Consider the following 21085-nt stretch of genomic DNA (forward strand, 5'->3'; position numbering starts at 1 on the left):
TTTGGTAAGGGGAAATTACAAAATTTAGTCTTTGTACTTTAGAGTATTTACAAGATTAGTCCTTAAGCTTCAACTATAAATACTCTAACCCATTTAGCTTCAAAATCATCCTAAATCATTATAGCTTCCTCTCAATACTAGAGAATTTAGAGAGTTTTCTTTAGAGTTGTTTTCTTCTTTTTATCAAGAGAGAATTGTTATTGTTTTCTCCTTGTTATATCGATAGAATTTGTAATTCTTATTTTCTCATAGTGAAATTCTTCTATCTTTTCCCGTGGTTTTTACCTTTTCAACATAAAATTTGTGTCTTCTTTATCTTCATTTTTATTTTCTCAAATTATCAGTTTCGATTTTGCTCTATCCGATAGCTGTATTTCACAAAATTTCAAAAATAGTGATCAAAATAAAAACTACTATAATTAATTAGTCACTGGTATAGTTTACCCATATTATTATGGGTGAAAAAACAGCACATGGGGAAAACAAATTAAAAAAAAGAAGAGGCTTTCTTCATCGTAGCGTGGGGACTGGGGAGGGCGTAAAACCCCTAGTGCCGCCTCTGCCTGACTCTTTAGCTCTTCTTAGCCGCGAAGCCGCTTCGCGGCTTCTTTTGGTGTGCCTTTGTTTTTTACAGGTAAGAACTTCTCTGTTGTTCTTTAATCCTTAATCGAATATCAAATGGCTCCTAGAGCCTAAAACTTTCATTTACGGCATTAGGTAAACCAGATTTAAATTCTATTTAACCACCGTCGGTCAAACACACTCTTATTACCAGAGCATTGCTTCGTCATTCATTAGTGTATATGGGTTCTGAAGAACTATCATTCATTTGTCGTGTTGACATAGCATAGATTTTTAGCATTTAATGCATACAATATATTCATCACACTGTACTGATTTCTGTTGACATCTATTTCTGATTTCTGCATGTTGATGTGCTTTGTGTTGTATATGATTTTTGTAATTTACTATATATTCTATTTATGTTTTTGTTAATTTCACATGCTTGTATTCATCACACTGTACTGATCTTTTTGCTCTTTTATTTTCTATTTTTTTTCATATTATCTAAGATAAAGTATCGATTTGTCAGTCATAAGTTGTATCTCGATTTTATATTATACGATGCTTTTTTTAATTGCTCGATAAAAATTTAAAAATGATTTATTTATTAGAATTTTTTTATTTTAAGACCACTTCGATCATCATTGTGATCTCTTTTAAAAGTAATTTATTTTTTTATATAATTTAATAACTAAATGCGTAGTTTATCTTTTAGTTATTTATGATTCTTTGTAATTTTATATATTTTATTTCAAATTAATACTTAACAAAAATTGATGAAAATTTTACTCATTTTAAATTGTATATTAATTAATTTATAGAAGGATCAAAACATAATTTAAGATCTTTTAAATGGAACTTTCAACCCATAAGAGTATCTTTCAAAATATTTATTTGGATAACCTTAAAGTTTGTGCAAAATACTATTAGGCCCAAGCTCATTTAAAACCTTGAAACTTAAGGTCTCCTCCTATTGCCATTAGAAGCACCGTTGCCCCTTGAGTAACGAGAGCCACCGTCCCCATACCCTCTTTCATAGCGTGCGCCTCCGTATCCACCGCACCTATATCCTCCACAGTTTCCATAACCATCGCCTCCACCGCCGCAGTTGTATCCACCGTTTCAACCTCCAAATCCACCGCCAGCTCCTCTTCTTCTGTGTGATTTGTATTCTTCGACGTTAATATTGATCCAAGCATAGTGTTACAGTTTTTTTTTTTTTTTTTTGAAAAAGGGGTATTTTGTATTAGAGAATAACACAAAAGTACAACACCCAATGACCTCATTAAAAAACCTCCCTAAATCTATGTGGAGGAAAAATAGTTAACCTTGGAGTGGAAAAAAACAGCCATAATCTCTGTTACAACACAACGAGAGACCAAAACAGACCATTAGAACAGCCCATAACAGGCTATACAAGATACAGCCTACGCCATGAATGAAATACAAATAAGCTAACCCACATTCAAACAGAGCCAAAACAAGCAAAAGCCTCAGGACTAAAACCCATAAAAACACAAGCCTTACTGAGGAAATGCAAAGATCACCGTCACAAAACCATAGTTGCACAACAAGGATCCCGAGCAATTAAGGAACAGCCAGGACTACTGAAAAAGAAAACCACGAGCGACAAAAATACTCAACAGCTTCAAGACCACCATCCAAGACTGCTGGAAACCAGATTCAATAAATAAATGAGTAGTGGCAGAAACATGTCTGCTAAACGAGCGTCCGCAGTTCACAGAGAACTAGAGAGAACAATAACACATGGTCAACCCGATATAATAATAGCAGAAAAATAGGAAGCATATCAGCATAATCTAATCACAAGAGATTCGGGACAATGGACAAAGCCTTGAACAATCGGAATCAACGACGGCCAGAGCGCATTAGCCCACATACCAATTTGAACCATGGATAAGAAAAATATTTGATCAACCGAGTATGAATACCCCTTAAACTTGATTTCGTTTCGACACAACCAAATTTTCCAGATTAAACTAAAAAAACCAAGTATCCATAAAGAACGAAATTTCTTTTTAATACTCTGGGAAACCCAAACCTGCAGCAAATCTTTCACACACAATGGGAAAACAATATTAACATGCCAAACAGAACACCATCGTTGCCAAACCTGCCATACATACTCACAATGACAGAGAACATGATTAATAGATTCTGGAGATCGATTGCAGAAAGCACAAAGAGGATTAGTAGCACAGGAAACACCTCGTTTTTCCAACTCTGTAATAATCGGCAGCCTCTGATGCAAAACTTTCCACACAAAACCAAAGACTTTTGGAGGAACGACTTTACACCAAACCGTTCTCCAAATCGGATCTTCCGATTTACCTACAGAAGCCACTTTAGAACAGAAAGTTTTAGGATAAAACCTACCATCAGCAGATCCTACCCATTTCAACCTGTCAAAAGTCGGAGCTAAACTTACAGCTCTGTTCAAAACCAGCAAAAAATCCGCCCAAAGGTCTTTTTCCCATTCTAACAGATTTCTTCGCAACTCAATCTTCCATTCCCAAACACCATTTTCCCAACACCCAAACTCCTGAATCTTCCCTAATTTTTTTATAGCCAAACCAAAAATTCTAGGGAAAGAATCTTTAAGAGAATTCACTTCAGACCAATGCTCATTCCAAAAATCAATTTTAGCCTCATCACTCATAGTGCAAATCAGATCAGCATACAAATCTCCCTCAACAGGAATGGCTGAATTAACTATATTACGCCATAAGCAAGATGAACTACGCTTATGAACCACTTTAGGGATAATAGATTCCTAAGGGTATTTATACTTAGCACAAATAATTATTTTCCAAAGACTATCATCCTCCTCGCCAAATCTCCAAATCCATTTATTAAGCAGAGAACAATTTCTAGTTTTGATATCGTAAATACCCAAACCCTCATGCGATTTAGGCCCACAAACATTATCCCACTTAATCCAATGGATTCCCTTTCTGAATAACCCTTCCAAACAAAAGAAGCTAAGCATTTATTTATAAATTCTGCTACAGACTTGGGAATAGGAAACCGTGACATGAAATAAACAGGTAAATTAGATAGCACAGATCGGATAAGCGTAATTCTGCCCGCAAATGATAAAAATTTACCTTTCCAGCTCTGTAAACGAGCCTTAATTTTATCCATCACTGGATGCCAGATAACCTTAGAATTAATTTTATGACCTAAAGGAAGCCCCAAATAAGTCGTAGAAAGAATATCCCAACTACAATGAATTGCGTCTGCCCAACATTTAATTCTGGCGTCATCAACATTTATACCAAACATCTTGGACTTCTTAATATTCAATTTCAGACCCGCCACCAATTCAAAAATTTTAAAAACACGATTGAAATTTTTTAAGCTCCTTTCCTCTGCTACTGAAAATAGCATGAGGTCATCTGCAAATTGAATATGAGATAATTCTACACTTCTAGACCCAACTCCAACACCACCACACATACCAGTGATACTCGCGTTCTTCAACAAACTACTAAGAGCCTCCCCAACAACGTTAAAAAGCATCGGCGATAAAGGGCAGCCCTGCCTAAGGCCCCTCTTAATAGAAAAACTGTTGGAGGGACATCCATTTACTAAGACAACAATGGACGGAGTCGAGATGCAAAAATGGACCCATTTCTATATCTTTTCCCAAATCCCATTTTCTTTAGAATTAGATTCAGAAATTATCAATCAACTGTGTCATATGCTTTACAGAAATCAACCTTAAATAACACAGCTTCTTTCTTGCCTTTGGAAAGATCACTAATAACTTCATTAGCAATCAATATGCAGTCCGCAATTTGCTTACTTGAGATAAAAGCAAACTGATTCTCCCCCACCACTTCTTTGATGCAACTAGCCATTCTCTTAGCCAAAACTCGAGACACTATTTTATACAAACTCCCCACCAAAGAAATCGGTCTGAAATCATCCGTGCCAACCGCCTCACTTTTCTTCGGAATAAGAGCGATAAAAGATTTATTGAAAGAAGTGTCCAAGACTCTGCCCCAATAAAAATCAGCCATGAACTGCATAACATTAGCCTTGATAACTTCCCAAAATGTTTTGAAAAATTCCATACTAAAACCGTCCGGACCCGGTGCTCTAGAGCCATCGGAGGAATTAATTACAAACCATACCTCTTTTTCGGAAAATGGATGCTCAATGACCCTTCTAGATAAAGCACATAATCTCTTGAACGGAAGATCCAAATGCTTAACTGGAATTTTCTGCACGTCATTGAAGCTATCTCGAAAGTGGTTGACAAAGGCTTGTTGAATCCTTGCTTGCTGTCTAATCATCTGATTATTGACCTTCAACTTCGAAATCTGGTTAACTTTTGCTCTGGCCGAAGCCGATAAATAGAATAACTTAGTGTTTCTGTCTCCTTCTTTAAACCACTTGAGTCTATATTTTTAAGCCACTCACGTTCTTCCTTTCTCAAAATTGCCCACAAACAAGTCTTCATTGCCACAAGATCGGACAGAGCAGAGATGGACCTGGGCGACGAAATACACGTTTTTTCTAATACCTCAATTAATTTTCCAATTTTTTCCATAGAATATGTATTACTTTCTCGAATTTTTCTTTCCCTTTCTTTCGTCACAACCTTGGTTAACGACAACAACTGAAAAAAGCTTTTCCCTCTGTTTGACTCCCACACGCCCTTGATACTCTCATACAAAATTGGATCATCAGCCCAGTGATTAAACCATTTGAAAGGCCTAAAAATTACTTGTCTTCCTTTCTTTTAGCAAAACCGGGTTATGATCCGATAAGCTTCTTGGAAGAGTGAACTGCATCAGACCCGGAAAATAACAGTCTATCTCTGATGAAATTAGAATCCTATCTAGTCTGCTTGCAGCCACGTTCGGTCGGCTCCGAAACCAAGTGAAAGTGCTCCCTGAAATTGGAACTTCAACAAGCTCCCATCTTGAAATAAAATCTTCAAATAAACTACTCGCAACAAACTGATCATGGGTTCCAATTCTTTCCGAGACCGATCTAACATGAATCACATTATCCATTCTATGTGACGCATATTATTGGATATTAACATCGTTATCAACTCCCCTACCTTCAAGAACGTCCTTAAACGACCTGGAGTCCCTTAACAATGGATTCCACACTTTTTTTACTGCTCTACCTTCTGCAACCTTCTTAAGCTTAACTGCTCCCTTGTTATCATGAAAAACTCTGATCTTAAACCCATCCATGATCCTGCCATCTGCCCTTCTGACCGCATAGTTTGCCTCGGATTTGCTTCTGAATCTAACAAAAGAAAAGGTAGAACCAACTGATTGTCTACTTACACTTCTATAAGCGATGAAAACATCAGTCACCACTCCATAGGCCTGAAAACAATCCTTGAGGGTTTCAGGATGAATCCTTTTACTCACATTATTGTCAAACACAGTCTGCCACTTCAAGACTCGATCGCGCCATTCCACTGCTGATAGGTTTCTCTTCGCCATGATTGTTGAGGAACCTTTTGATGATCTTTCCGAGTCTAATGAGTGCCACTAAAGAATTCATGCAAGTGTTTGATCCAGCCCATTGAAACTCGCAACTAAGGAAATAATCAATAACCAAAATCCATTATATTTTCTAGTGTTACAGTTATATTTATCCTTTTAATTTATTTTTATGTTTGGAGGATCATTCCGCATATTTATGTTTAAATATGTATTGATTAGCTTTACAAATCTTTGGGTTGCTTCTTTTAACCATTGTTAGAATAAAGCAACGCAAAGGTTAAAGTTATCATTAGTAAAGTCTTCTTTTCTTTTAACACTGGGAAGAGTCCACATTCGATGGGAAAATCGGAAAAAGATGTGCTACCTCTTGGAAAAACTTGTAAAGAAACATAATTGGGCTGAGGCAAGTGGAGTATTAAGCTTGTTGCTTAAGGGTACTTCCAATGATTGTTCTGCTAATTTGAATCGCCTCAAGTACTCGGAAGTCGGTATGGCTGACTTCTACTTTGCCTAATCGGAGTTTTCAATGTGTATATTTAGTTGTTGTTATGTTAAAGTTTGATCTTGGTTTTTTTTAAAGAATTTTTTTATATTTTTTGTTTGATTACTTCTTTTACTGCATTCTCTTTGTAGAATTATAGCTAAAATGCATTGAAATTGAATAAGCAGGTAATATAAGAGTTTTAATGTTAATATTTTTTTAATGAAAAAAATTGCATGATAATGTGTTAGAGATGTTTTGTAGCTCAAGTATTTGCATATGCCCCTAGTTTCAGTAGAAGTTTCAATGTCTTAGTGTTTGATACTTGCTCTTAAATCTTAATATTTATTAATGGCTTCTTATGTTAACAATATGTACTTACAAGAGAACCTGAAGCACTACATAATGAGAGAATATATGGTTCAGGAAGGATCTTTAACTTCAGTTAATAGCTACAGAATGTAGATGCATTTATATTATTATTATTATTATTATTATTATCTTATCGTTGTCATTGCCATTTTTATTAGAAAATACTAAAAAAGTGCTACCAATACAACTTATTCCAATTTACATATAGAATGTTATTTGTACATTGTTTGTACAATTCGCTTTTTGGATATCTAGTGGAATATAAAAATTGTTGATGTGTGTAATGAATATTTTTAGGTTTCAATTCGGCTTCTTAAGCACATAGATGGGGATCATGTTGATCTAAGAAGGATCAGGGACATCTATGAGATTTGGATGAGCAGGATTAGGACGAAGAGTGTCAAAGTAGAGGTATAGTTCAGCATATTCACATATAGTTAGTTCGAATGCTATCTGTCTATTAACATAGTTATTTTCTGGTGAACAGGAGTAAATCGCACTTCATTTGAAGTTCATTTTTTTCTGCCTTCTACATGGGAATCTTGATTGGGCTCATCAAACCGCTTTAAGGTATTTTTGTATACCATGGTGATCTAGGGTTGATGCATGTAGAAGCAATATATTTCTTTGCTTATTATTATTTACTTGTCAAATGTCAATCATTACACACCACTTGTATTGTTACAAATCAAGCGAGAATAGGAATCCAGTAACTACTTTGTTTCCAAATGAACTCCCTCCTGCATTCTATCAAGAAAGAGTTGGCTTGCAGTGTTGTAAGATTGCCATTAAACAAATCATTTTTTGTAGTTGAGGGGAGTTTGCTAGCCAATAAGGTTCAATTTCTTTGCATGGGGTAGGATGGTTTTTTTACCACACATGCAATTGTAGGGGTTATTAGGGTTTTCGTATATTAAGTATTTGTTTTAGGCAAGAAAAAATAAGGTTTGTTTGGCTAGCTTATAGAAGTGTTATGGTCCTTGGTTACTGATTACACCACTGGGCGATTCACAACTGATTCACACTGAAATAGGAGGCCATCTCCCTTACACATGTTTCTTGCATGACCTATCCTGCAAGAGTTTGACTTGTCAAATGGAGTTAATGCCTTTCTCGCCTCACGTATAACAAGAACACTGCAAGGAAGAATAATTTTGCACAATCAGATAGATCTAGCAGCAAAGTGATTTTTTTTCTTAACTAGCATGGCGGTATCTGTGATATATTAGATTTAGTTTAGAGAACTGATTCCATGATAATATGATAGTATTTTCGTCTCTGATACATGGCCTTATGCATCCGTTTAAACATAATAATGAATGGCTATTGCAAAAGAATTATCTCCTAGTTTTCCATGTCGGCTTTGTTGATATATTTGTGTTCAAGTTTTGTAATAATAGTTATATGAAGATCAAGGTGTATTGTCTTTGGAATTTAATACATGACTAAATTCAATGTTTGTGTGACTTTCATTAAATTTCCTTCCTCAGCTTAATGAAAGAACGTTACTCTAGTGGCCATCCAATGTCATATTTGGTTATGGGCTTGACATTCTGTCAGCTTTGGTATTCTAATCTCACTGAAGAGGTTAAGTTGAGAGGCTCAGACCAGGATTATTCCCCTCAGCCATCAGGCACTGCAGGATCAAAGTTAAGCAATGAAGTTGTTAACTCGGTAGGGAATTATGCATCTTATACTCATGACGCTGTTACTTCTCGATATGATTCAGAGACATCTGTCATGAATGATAAAAGAAACACACTGGTGACTAATAGCAACCTACACAGAGATGTTCCTGTGCCGAAAGATAACGTTCAGAGTGTTGCACATCCCTTACAAGAGGTTGAGCCGCTAGGCTCCTACCAAAACTCTGCTGAAAATCAAGCTGGTTTTTATAATGATAGTGGCTATACATGTGATCCTTCAGTCTTCTCTGCCTTAGGTAAGCTCTGAATGCCTTAGATGTTTCTTTTAGTTGTCATGATAATGTGATTCTTTATTTTTGATATTCTTATTTGGATTTTGTAGTGAGATATTAAGCATTGTGTTGCCTATGTTTGGACATCTTTTGCACATTTTGAATCAACTAAAAGTCTTTAGTACTTAAGAGTGGATGGTTCTTCCTTTTATCCCCGAATTGTGTGGTTGGTCATAATTCATTCAAGTGAACTAAATGGGAAACATGCTAAAGATTGAGAAAAAAGGGGGTGGAGTTGGACATAAAGACTGGATACTAGGAATCAAAGGGAAAACATAGAGTATGAGTCGGACAATGAAGATGCTGCAACATATCATCTTAGAAACATTGATACGCATCTATTATAGTAAAATGTTCATTTTGTCTTTAAGTTATTTGTTACTATTTTGCACATTCATCCTCTCTTTTTTCTGTTGGAAAAATTAATAAATAATTGAATAAAATTGATGTGTTTCAATAATAAGTTATGTTACTTGGTGAACAGACTTATTATTTGGTATAAAATTGCATTCATTCAATTATACCTATTAGTTTTTCAATAAATCTCTTTATCAAAAGGTTATAACCTTTTGATTAATTTGCTCTCCTCTATAAATAGGTTAGTTAAGGCTCAATCTTAGAAACAATTCTCAAACATTGGAATAGGAAAAATCTTAGAAATTCCTTTCAAATTCGTTCTTTCAGGTGATAGAGAAATGTAAGATTGTGTTTGACTGATCACTACGGTTATACTTACTGTTGTGATCATTTGTTGTTGTATCCCGGGAGACCGACGTCCAACGTTACTCAAAGCACCTAGGAGAGGACGAATTTGTCTTAAGGAAACTATTCATACAGGCCTCAACAAAAAACATTATTCGGTTTATCTTACTCTACTCATCTGATTCTGTGTCTACACATGAGTAACAAGTTTCATTCTTCTATTTTAATTCTTTATAATTATTTTGTTTCGTTTGATTATATAATAATAATAATTATTATTATTATAATTATTATTATTATTATTATTATTATTAATATTATTATCTCGGATTAACAATTTTGTCTAACAATCTTAAGACAGATTCCTTTTATTTTTTTATCCGAAATGAGATTCTTTGAACGAAGTATCAAACAGGCACAAAACTAGTATTGGTGGCTATTTACAGGTTTGAATGCAAACAGCGAGGCCTTCTTTGCAAAACTAATGTGTTGTTTGTTTCTTTGCTCTTGGTGATGTGATTGTTTTTTAATTTTCCCTACTTTTGATGATTGGATATGTCGATCGTGGAAATTTGTATTCACCATGCTTTAACATTGCTAATGATGGTTGTACCTTTTGGAGCATTATGAGTCTTTTTAAAAACAAAGGAAATTTACAATTCATCTGAATTTGTTTGGAAACACAATTTCAGTAGAGGATACTTCTATGTGATTTAGTCCTATTTACAAACATTCACGTGATGCTTACCATGAAATGATAAACTTGGTGTCTAAGACAAGAATGTCGTTCCAAATTGTTTGTTGCTTTGGAATTTTGAGTATTGGCAATTCATTCCAAATTGGTTAAAGACTTAATTCATTCGAATTGTTTTCTTTAGTCTACAAGCCAAATCACTGGAACAAGCATCAAGGTACGTAGAATATTATATTTTCTTCGGAAATGTTTAGTCTGTGTAGTATAATAATATGCAGGACGTCTTGTTTTTTGCTTGGACCTTAAAAAACGTGATTTGGTTGTGGCAATTTGATTATCAACATGTCATTGGAAATTGCCAAATTGAGTGAAGAATAACGAAAGAGGCGTAATTATAATTATGAAACATTTCTAATGTTTAGTGTAAGTGCTAGCCTTCTATGTTTGGCATGCACACACTGCACCTTAACCCACAAATTATTGGTTCAAGTTTGATTGTCAACGATGATTAGAAGGTTTGAGGTCCACCAACTTTTATTGATGTTGGTTTTTTATAAATCTTCGGTGCAAGTGCAACCTTTGGTCAAGAATTCAAGGCATGTTGAATTCAAAACCTCATGTTTCAAGCAAGCTTAAGGCATGTTGGACACAGTTTGATTATAATGTGATAAGGCTCGTAAATTTTTTTTTACCAATGGTGAATTTCGATTAAGAAATCGAAAAGGTATGTGTATTTATACATTGAGATTATACTACTAATTCGGGTTTTATTAAATTCCCACAGCTCAACATAAGTTAGTTATGTTTCCAGAATTAATTTATTAAGTTCTCGTCGTTTAACAGAAATTGGTTCTGTTTTGGGTTTTAATCTCGTTATCCAACAGAAGTTGGTTTTGTTTCATATTTTAGTTTTAAATCCTGACATTTAACGAATTCAACAAAATAATATTGATTGTACATTTCTGTTTCGGGTTTTAGTTTTACTAAATTCCCGTTGTTTAACAGAAATTACTCAGTTGTTGGATTTTAGTTTTGACTAAATTTAGTTGCGATAAATAAGGTACCGAACGAAATTATGATATGTTTGTGAACAAAAATAGGGCCTATAATTCTGTTTCAGGATTTTAATCATGTTGTTCAACAAAATTTATTTGATTTACTGTTGATAACAGAAATCGTTTGGAGGTAACAACATTGTTACAAATTTTGTTTTAGAAATTTAATTTCTAATTATATTTTGTTGTTTAACATAAACAAATGGTAAAATATATTGAATTAACTTTCAATTTATTGTTGGAATATTTACAAATTCTGGTTATGTGTTTTAAACAAAACAATGGTAACCCTAATGATTCACCTAACTCGTGATTTGAAATATTGATTCATATTCAGACCTTGAATAAAATTCAACGATGTCAGTGGTTGTGAGCCACAACGAGAAGCATGTGAAATTCATGGATAGAATTTCAAGACATATCGACAGAAGATGTTATATTTAATCATGTTGAATATTGTCAAATATAGGATGATCCTCCTATTCATAGAGAGGATGAGATAGACATTATTGTCATTAAAGTTTGAAAGCATTCTAAGTTTCTATATCGGAATTACATCATGAATGAATTGTCAGATACACCATATGAAGTGTATAGTATCCATAAGATTGCTAAAGAATTATGAATGACATTTGACCATGTTCTGAGTTGTCACAGAACATGTGCAGGAAGCTATTTTATTAGCAAATAAGGTAACTTACAAGAAAATAGGTGAGGCATCATATGAGTTATGGAAATGTAGAAAACGTTCCTACAACTACATCAAAGTGTGGGGGTGCCTTGTATAAATATAATGGTAAGTCGAGACACATACGTCGTCGACATAATATCATTAAACAATTGATCTCAACTAGAGTTATTTATATTGATTTTGTAAGATCAAAAGACAACATTGTGGATCCACTAAACAATGAGTTGAATCGAGATCAAGTTGATAAACATCGAAAGGAATATGACTAAAGCCCATCAATATTTAAGGCGTTATGTGAAGGAAAACCCAACTTAGTTGACTGGAGATCCCCAAGATCTAAGTTCAATGGGACAACCTACTTACATAGACCTCGTGAGGTCACTGTGGGGGTTCTTATCCCCAAGTTCATTCATATGATGAAAACATTGACTAAAATGTGGAAAAGGTTAAGCAATGCTTTTAATGACTACTATGTGTTTTGGTGAGCCGAACAACATAAGCCACCTATGTGAGAGTGAAGTGGAGCCGCTTCAAAGAGAATTTTGGGAAAAGTTCTCTAAGCTCTTGCAGAACCATGAGATGTCCGTGGCTATATGGACATAACCATGAGAACCAAATTCTTGTCAGTGAGATATTTGTGTGAGGTATGTCATCGCTTACACCAACGGCAGGACAGTTCAAGGACATCACGTCTACTGGACAGCCAGTAAGGTAAACATATTTTCACAAGGGAAGGTTCAAAGGGGGATGTGTACCTATCCTATGCAAATATCGAACGTAGAATATATCACCATATCGAATAAGTGTTTGAAATCATCAATTTCATTCATGAGGGATTGTTCGAAAAATTAATAAATAATTGAATAAAATTGATGTCTTTCAATAATAAGTTATGTCACTTGGTGAACAGACTTATTATTTAACAGACTTATTATTTGGTATAAAGTTGCATCCATTCAATTATACCTATTAGCTTTTCAACAAATCTCTTCATCAAAAGGTCATAACCTTATGATTAATTTCCTCTCCTCTATAAATATGTTAGTTAAGGCTCAATCTTAGAAACAATTCCCAAACATTGGAATAGGAAAACTCTTAGAAATTCCTTTCAAATTGTTCTTTCCGATGATAGAGAAAGACAAGATTGTGTTTGACTGATCACTACGGTTATGCTTACTGTTGTGATTGTTTGTTGTTGTATCCTGGGAGACCGATGTCCAACGTTACTCAAAGCACCTAGGAGACGACGAATCTGTCTTAAGGAAAATGTTCATACAGGCCTCAACAAAAATCATTCTTCGGTTTATCTTACTCTGCTCATCTGATTATGTGTCTACACATGTGTAACAAGCATGGTTATCAAAACTGGACCGACCGATTCAACCGGTTGAACTGTGAACCGGTGGTCTGTCCGGTCCGGTTACTTCACAAAATCGGTCTAGCAATGAACCGGCTGAAAACCGGTAAAACCGGGGTGAACCGACTGAAAATCGGCAAAACCTGTTTGAACCGTCGATTCACTTTTTTTCTTTAAAAAAAATAAACCAAACGACGTCGTTTTTTCAACGAGCCAAGTCAAATTCGAGTATTGCTGAGCTCAACTCGAACTCGAAAACTTTAAAAGTAAGCTCAACTTGACTCAAAAACTCACGAGCTAAAAATTATCAAGTTCAACTCGAACTCGAAATATAATATTAAAACTTGAACTCGAAAAGGCTCGAACTCAAAAAAAAATTTAGAAGTTTGATTGAAGCCTAAAATTTGAGCTCAATTGAAGCAAAAGAATAGTTCGCTATGTGCTCACCAAAAGACTCCATTATTTTGAATGTCAAATTACCTCTATTATTTATAGAAGTAAGTTGGGATGCTCTTCTATGTTTCTTAGCCATGTGGGATTATTTTGTTCTCATATTTTTACTCTTTAAACTTTTGGGATGCTCTTCTATGTTTCTTAGCCATGTGGGATTTTTTTAAAAAAAAATTAAACCAAATGACATCATTTGTTATGATTTTTTTAAGCCCCAATTTTATTTTTTTTATTATATTTATATAATTATATTTATTATTTAAAATGTTTTACCTTAAATATTATTTTGTAGTTGATTTGAATCATTTTGTTTCACTTGATTTTATGGTTTTTAATTTATATATGTTATGACTTGTGATATTTTTATACCTTTTAATATTGTAAACTTAAAAAAAGTGTTACATATATATTAATATTGCTTTGAATATTATGTAAAATTAAAAAAAATATTATTTTATATAAAATCCGGTTGAACCCGGTTGAACCAATGAACCAGTGAACTAGTACCTTCACCAGTTCAATGTCCAGTCCGGTTTTAAAAGCATTGGTAACAAGTTTCATTCTTCTATTTTAATTCTTTATAATTATTTTGTTTCGTTTGATTATATAATGATAATGTTTATTATTATTATTATTATCTCGGATTAACCATTTTGTCTAACATTTTCCTGGTATACTCTAATAGAGCACTCCAATTTAATTGTACATGCGACAAATGCCAGATGACTTAATTATTTGACGGGCCAAATAACATCTTTGCAGTTATGAAGTTTGTTTACGATGCATTTTGTGATCTTCTTGCAAATTATCCATCACAAATCTTTTGGCTTTGATTATTGATTTTGTTTCATTGTTCTATCTAACACCAACATCATACTGAAGTGTATCATATTTCTTGTTTCAGAGGGTCTAGAGTCATGGTTGATGCCCTCAAAGTTGCCGTATTCTAGTGAGAACTTTGTTTATTTGCACAGGCAAATACTTAATAATCATTATAATGATGCTGTGAAGTATCTTCGGCTTGCTCTGAATTGTGAACCCCCTTTGTCAGCTACCTTACTTCCTTTGGTACAGGTAAATTTTGTCTTGCATTTTTTTTCTTGTTGATTTATTCCGAACATCTTCAACATAAGCTGGGCCATCTACTATTCTTATAAAGATCATATGTAATCAATTAAAAAAATAAACAGGAACCATATGTGTATTAGAGAATCATATTACCTTTATGCAAAGTTATTCATTATATATTCAAACTTTTCTGTTTCTTTTTTCTTTTTTGTCTTTTTTTTTTTTTACAGTTATTGTTGATTGGAGGTCAAGTAAATGAGGCTCTAAGTGAAGTAAAAAAGTTCTGTAACATTTCGAACACAGTTTTTCCGTTTAGGTACTAATCTCCCAAATAAATCCCATTTCCTGTTTTTTCCCATCTTCCCGTCTGCTGAGAAGAGAATTAAAATGGAAAATATAATTCCGAAGATACCATATTTGATTTTGGCTTAATTCAGTTAACTTGAGAAAAACAGAAAAAGTAAAATATGAACAAGTAGTGGCTTGAGGACTTACCTAATGATTATGATTCAGGTATTTGTTGTGACCGTTAATTCTGCTGATGACGATTGTTTAGAGATTGTATCATATCTGAATGTGTTCGTTCCATTTGCTCTACCAGGAATCTTTAATTTTTGGAATACTTTCTAAATTTCATGGTGAAGATTTAATTTAGCATGCACGATGCCTGATAATATTTCCTTTGATTCTCTTGCTGGCTTTTCATAACACTGATGTGTTGATTTTCTGCAGATTGAGGGCTAGTCTTTTAGAATACTACTATTCTAATGACTCTGTCATGCTCTCTACTTGTTTCGAGGAGATTTTGAAGAAGGATCCGGCATGCTGCCACACATTGGGAAGGCTTGTCAGCATGCATCAAAAGGGTATATTATCGATTATCTTGCATAGATAGACCGGTGTTCACTTCATTTAGCAGTTGTTTCTATGTGACCATTCTTATCATGACGCATGGTTACCATCCATGCCCTATCAATTTTCTCATCGCCATCTTTTGTTCCGCTTCCACTGCCTTATTGCTTGATCGTAGATGTTCATGCATATATAAGTTTGATTTCAATGATCTTTTCAGGTGATTATAGTCTGGATTCCCTAGTGGAGATGATAGCTTTGCATGTGGAAGATACATTTCATGAGTCCGATACATGGAGGGAGTTTGCTTCATGATTCCTCAAACTATATCAATACGAAGAGGATCGACTGTCCATATGTCTCGATAGAGACGAAGGTAAACGAAAAGCAAATCACCTCTGTTTTGAAAACCGGACCGGCCGGTTCAACCGGAAACCGTTGCCTAGTCCAGTTTAATCTAAACCGGTTGAACCGCTATTAGTGAACCAGCCAGAACCGCTGAACCGTTCGAACCGAACCGGCTGAAAACCGGAAAAACCGGAAATTTTGTTTTTTAAAAAAAAAAATTAAACCAAACATCGTTTGTTAAACGAGCCAAGTCGAACTCAAGTATTGCTGAGCTCGACTCGAACTTGAAAACTTTAAAAGTAAGCTCAACTCCACTCAAACTCACAAGTTAAAAATTATCAAGTTCAACTCGAACTCGAAATATAATATTGAAACTTGAACTCAAAAATGCTTGAAATAAAAAAAATTTAGAAGCTCAATTGAAGCCTAAAATTCGAGCTTGATTGAAGTGAAAGAATAGTTCACTCAATGTTCACCAAAATGCTCCATGATTTTGAATGCCAAATTACCTCTATTATTTATAGAAGTTAAGTGTGATGCTCTTATATATTTCTTAGCAATGTGGGATTGTTTTGTTCTCATATTTTTATTCTTTAGACTTTTGTCATGCTCTTCTATGTTTCTTAGCCATGTGAGATTATTTTTAAAAAAAATTAAACCAAACAATATCATTTTGTTATGATTTTTTTAGCCCCAAATTTATTTTTTAATTATAGTTATATAATTATATTTATTATTTAATATGTTTTACCTTGAATATTATGTTGTAGTTAATTTGAATCATTTTGTTTCACTTGATTTTATGGTTTTTAATTTATATATGTTATGACTTGCTTTGAATATAACTTGTGATATAAAAAATTATTTTTTATTAAATATTTTTAGTATTTTTATTTAATTTTTTAAATAATTATGACATCGTCCGGTTCTTCCGACCGGTCGAACCAGTTCGACCGGTTGAATCAGTGAACCGATAACATGACCGGTTCGCTAACCGATCCGGTTTTGAAAACCATGCAAATCACTCTATTTATTACAAAAGGATGCCAAAAATATTTACAGAGGTAAACGCGAGAAAAGCTTGGAGATTACGCTCCAGGTGGTGGTTAAAACATCACTTTGGCAAGCAGATACTCGCATCCGAAATCACGTCAGGTACAACCTATTTGCCATCATGGAACAATGTTGAGCCATACCATACCATACCATAATGCTTTACTATTTACCTGAGATCACATACGAATTCCAATCCCATGTGATTGAGATAACTGCTTGACATTATTGTTTTGTCGCGCATTCCATCTGCTTGACATTACGCATTACTGAGATTGATAAATTCGATGTTTGTGTTGTTCTGGAACAGGGTTGTTGGAGCTTTCAACTTACGAAGCAGCTTGTGCAGCCCATTTGTATGGTGAAGAATGCCATTATGTTGTACAGGTTTACACTCATGTACAACACCACCATGAGAGGGATCTTTTCGAATTCTTAAAATTACATGTGGAGATTTCATCGTACTAAATCTGAAATTGCAAGAAAAATGAAGGTTCGAATAATTGTACATTTAAAAAAAATTGAAGTGAAATTCATATAGTACAAGTTTAGATTACCTGAGCAGAAATTAAAAAAAAAATTGAAGTAGACAATTTTAGTACTTAATATTTATTCAATTTGGTTCTAATTTTAAATAATTTAAGAAATTAAATACTTTTTGTTAATAAAATCTATCAATTTGGACTGAGACTCCCTAGAGCTAAAACGTAGATTTAACCTATTTTTGTCCGTGGTTTCGGTTCTGAGATTGCTTAAAGCTAAAACACAGATTAATCTTAGATTGATACATTAATTTATTAATCTTAAATTAAAAAAATCAACTCGAATTTATAAAATTATTATTCGAATCAATTTAAATTGTGTTTTTTCCAATCGAGTTTAATATTTTTTAAAATTAATATAAAAATTTAAAACTTATGAACGGAATTGATTTAACGGTAAAGTACATAAATGATCCATCGATTATAGTATATTATTTTATTGAGTCTGTCCACTATTAAAAGTTACAAAATGGTCTTTTAAGTGTTGTTTTGTTGAGTCCCCCGACTACTTAAAGTTACAAAATAATCGCCCGACTATTCATATGGTCTAAACATGTCTTTTTTCATTAAAAATTTGATGGTTTTCTGAGTTATACGTAAATATGTTGATTGATATATAATAAAATATGATATCATAATTGTATTTTGTGGATTAATTCTTAGTTTATATTATGTCATCAAGCTCGTGCTTGAAACATTATGTCGTTAAGCCCGTGCTTGAAACATTATGTCGTCAAGCCCGTGCTTGAAACATTATGTCGTCAAGCCCGTGCTTGAAACATTATGTCGTCAAACTGTTGTTTAAAAGCAAGGACGATGATAATAGACATCATTAAAATATGATCCTAATTAGCATATTAATTTCTAGCTTAGACATACATTAATTTGTTAATTAAAGATTATTTTATAATTGGGATACTTAACAAAATACCATGCTATAATTAAAGATTATTTTATAATTTTTAATAGTCGAAGTATTCAACAAAATAATACATGTATAGTTTACTTTTGATTTAAATAATTAGAATTGAATTTGGTTTAATTACTTTACTATTCTATTTAGGTTTGGATTGAATTTTTTAAAAATTAAAATAATTGTAGTTTTTTTTCCCAAACTACATCGTTTACAGCTTCATTTTATCTAAACACCATTTAAAAGGTAAAATAAAAATTTGTCTCTAATGCTACTAATATCATCCATTTGATAAAATTTTCCTCATTCATAATTTTTTTTTTAAGTAAAAATCCGACCCGGTAAACCGAAATGGCAGCGTATAGAGCGGATGACGACTACGATTATTTGTTTAAGGTGGTGTTGATCGGAGATTCGGGTGTCGGGAAATCGAATTTGTTGTCGAGGTTCACTAGAAACGAATTTAGCCTTGAATCAAAATCCACAATCGGAGTCGAATTTGCCACCCGAAGTATTCGGTTCGAAGATAAAATCGTTAAGGCCCAGATTTGGGACACCGCTGGACAAGAAAGGTACGTTTTTTAAACTCTTTTTTATCATTACTCCTATTTCTCATTTGCTTTGTTTTGGTTACAAATTTGAGAGATTTGAGGAAAATGAGGAGTTTTCTTTGTTGATACAACTGCATTGAATTGCTATAATGCTTGGATTTTTTTTTATTTTTTTAGGCTATTGCTGAGTAAAATGTGGGAGAATTATACTTATAAGGTTTTTTTTTAATTGAAAATTTGATGTATGGGAGGAAAGTTGGCGGTTCTAGCTTAGTGTATCGGTTTGATGAAAGGGTACATGCGATTTTTTTCTTTGTTGGGTTGTTTGGTAGCTAAGAAAATGTGGGAATAAGTTGCAATCAGAATTTTCTTTTTTTCTCTCTCTTTAATTATAATGCATGCCGATTGGACTTCGATTTTTGGTGAAAAACATGCGGTTTTTCTTCTATTGGTGTATTGATTGAAGGTTTAAAGTATATTTGAAAGAAATTTTTCTTGGTTGGCTAATGCAAACTTGATTTTTACTAACGGATGGAGTACAAAGAACATCATATAAATGCTGCAGCTTTGATCCATTAGTGAAAAGGTGGAATAACCTTACTTTTCTTAAAAGTCATACTTGAATCATAGTTTTCTTTTTACAAAAATGGATCTTTGTATTTTTCGTTTCTTTCTAATTTTAAAGTTCTTTATGTTATTCGGAAATTTCAGACGTTTTTAGATGTACGTAACCTTAAATGCCTGGACTTGTATGACATGTCTATCATGCATGAGGCTTGAAGAAGGCTGGTGTCGTATAATCGGATACTTTGAAATCGAGCCATCTATGCATATATACATGATGTTTCTGTGGGTAAAAGGATATCTGTGTTGAGGACATGTAGAGCGTGAAATGGATGTGTTTGTCATGATTTGATTTGTTTCTGTATTCTTTTCTAGGTATCGGGCGATTACAAGTGCATATTACCGAGGAGCTGTTGGTGCATTGCTCGTCTATGATGTTACTCGACGTGTCACGTTTGAGAATGTCCAAAGATGGCTGAAGGAACTACGAGATCACACAGATTCTAGTATCGTGATTATGCTCGTTGGTAACAAGGCGGACCTGCGACACTTGTTTGCTGTTTCCACTGATGATGCTAAGGACTTTGCCGAGAGAGAACACACCTTCTTTATGGAGACATCTGCCCTTGAATCTACGAACGTTGAGGATGCATTCACTGAAGTTCTAACTCAAATATATTGTGTGGTCAGTCGAAAAGCACTCCAAGGAGGGGATGATCGTAGAGTATTGCAGAAGGGACAAACCATCAATGTTGGCGGATTGAGGGATGACGTTTCAGCCGTCAAGAAAGACGGCTGCTGTACTTGATCTGTCATCTCATTAGGTACAAGACTTTCCTCACTATCTTATGATCCTTGACCTTCCTCGAGAATCGACAAGTTGAAGAAAATGCTGTCTCCCCGGATATCCTTCGTTCGATTGATCTCTGGTCGTTTTTCATGATTCTTTTGGGTGTTTCATCATCCTTTTGTAATGTTCAATTTCACAGTTTTGATAGTTTTTGTTGTACTTGATTGCTTTACAATACATAGTTTGTTCAGACAGGTATAGTTTCAGTAATTTTAATTGGTTTTTATTAATTGTGGATATTTTTTTTGGGTAAACTACAACCCAACTATAACTTTTGTTCCATTTTGATCAATCAACTATATTTTTTAAATCACACTGACATTATGTTACGATGTCAGTATCATCTCTAATTTTCTTAACAATGGGTGATCAAAATGAAATCAAAATTAAACTTTAAATTTTTAGGAGAAAAATAATTCGATGACCAAAATGAAACAAAAGTTATAGTTAAGTTACTAAACTTGTAGTTTACCCTTTTTTGGAATATCTATAATAATAACAT

At 33.8% G+C, this 21085-nt stretch overlaps 3 protein-coding genes across 3 annotated transcripts; 2 read left to right on the plus strand and 1 right to left on the minus strand.

The window, feature by feature from the left end:
• The first annotated feature begins 1067 nt into the window (after positions 1 to 1067).
• LOC120143959 (ras-related protein RABA1f-like) lies at positions 1068 to 20792 on the plus strand. Its single transcript, XM_039158144.1, has 4 exons — positions 1068 to 1078; positions 7618 to 7624; positions 18945 to 19190; positions 20109 to 20792. Exons 3-4 carry the CDS (start codon positions 18970 to 18972, stop codon positions 20539 to 20541), a joined length of 654 nt encoding a protein of 217 aa, XP_039014075.1. The 5' UTR covers positions 1068 to 1078; positions 7618 to 7624; positions 18945 to 18969; the 3' UTR covers positions 20542 to 20792.
• On the minus strand, positions 1503 to 4107 carry LOC120143935. Its single transcript, XM_039158127.1, has 5 exons — positions 3693 to 4107; positions 2962 to 3297; positions 2699 to 2916; positions 2204 to 2312; positions 1503 to 1720 (listed from the first exon to the last, which is right to left on the minus strand). The coding sequence occupies exons 1-5, from the start codon at positions 4105 to 4107 to the stop codon at positions 1503 to 1505; spliced, it is 1296 nt and encodes a 431-aa protein (XP_039014058.1).
• Positions 8374 to 16131, plus strand: LOC120143958. Its single transcript, XM_039158143.1, has 5 exons — positions 8374 to 8857; positions 14747 to 14916; positions 15141 to 15226; positions 15643 to 15776; positions 15983 to 16131. Exons 1-5 carry the CDS (start codon positions 8410 to 8412, stop codon positions 16075 to 16077), a joined length of 933 nt encoding a protein of 310 aa, XP_039014074.1. The 5' UTR covers positions 8374 to 8409; the 3' UTR covers positions 16078 to 16131.
• Positions 20793 to 21085: the final 293 nt, after the last annotated feature.

Source organism: Hibiscus syriacus, unplaced genomic scaffold (assembly GCF_006381635.1).
Source record: "Hibiscus syriacus cultivar Baekdansim isolate YM2019G1 unplaced genomic scaffold, ASM638163v2 tig00110865_pilon, whole genome shotgun sequence".
NCBI classification, from domain to species: domain Eukaryota; kingdom Viridiplantae; phylum Streptophyta; class Magnoliopsida; order Malvales; family Malvaceae; genus Hibiscus; species Hibiscus syriacus.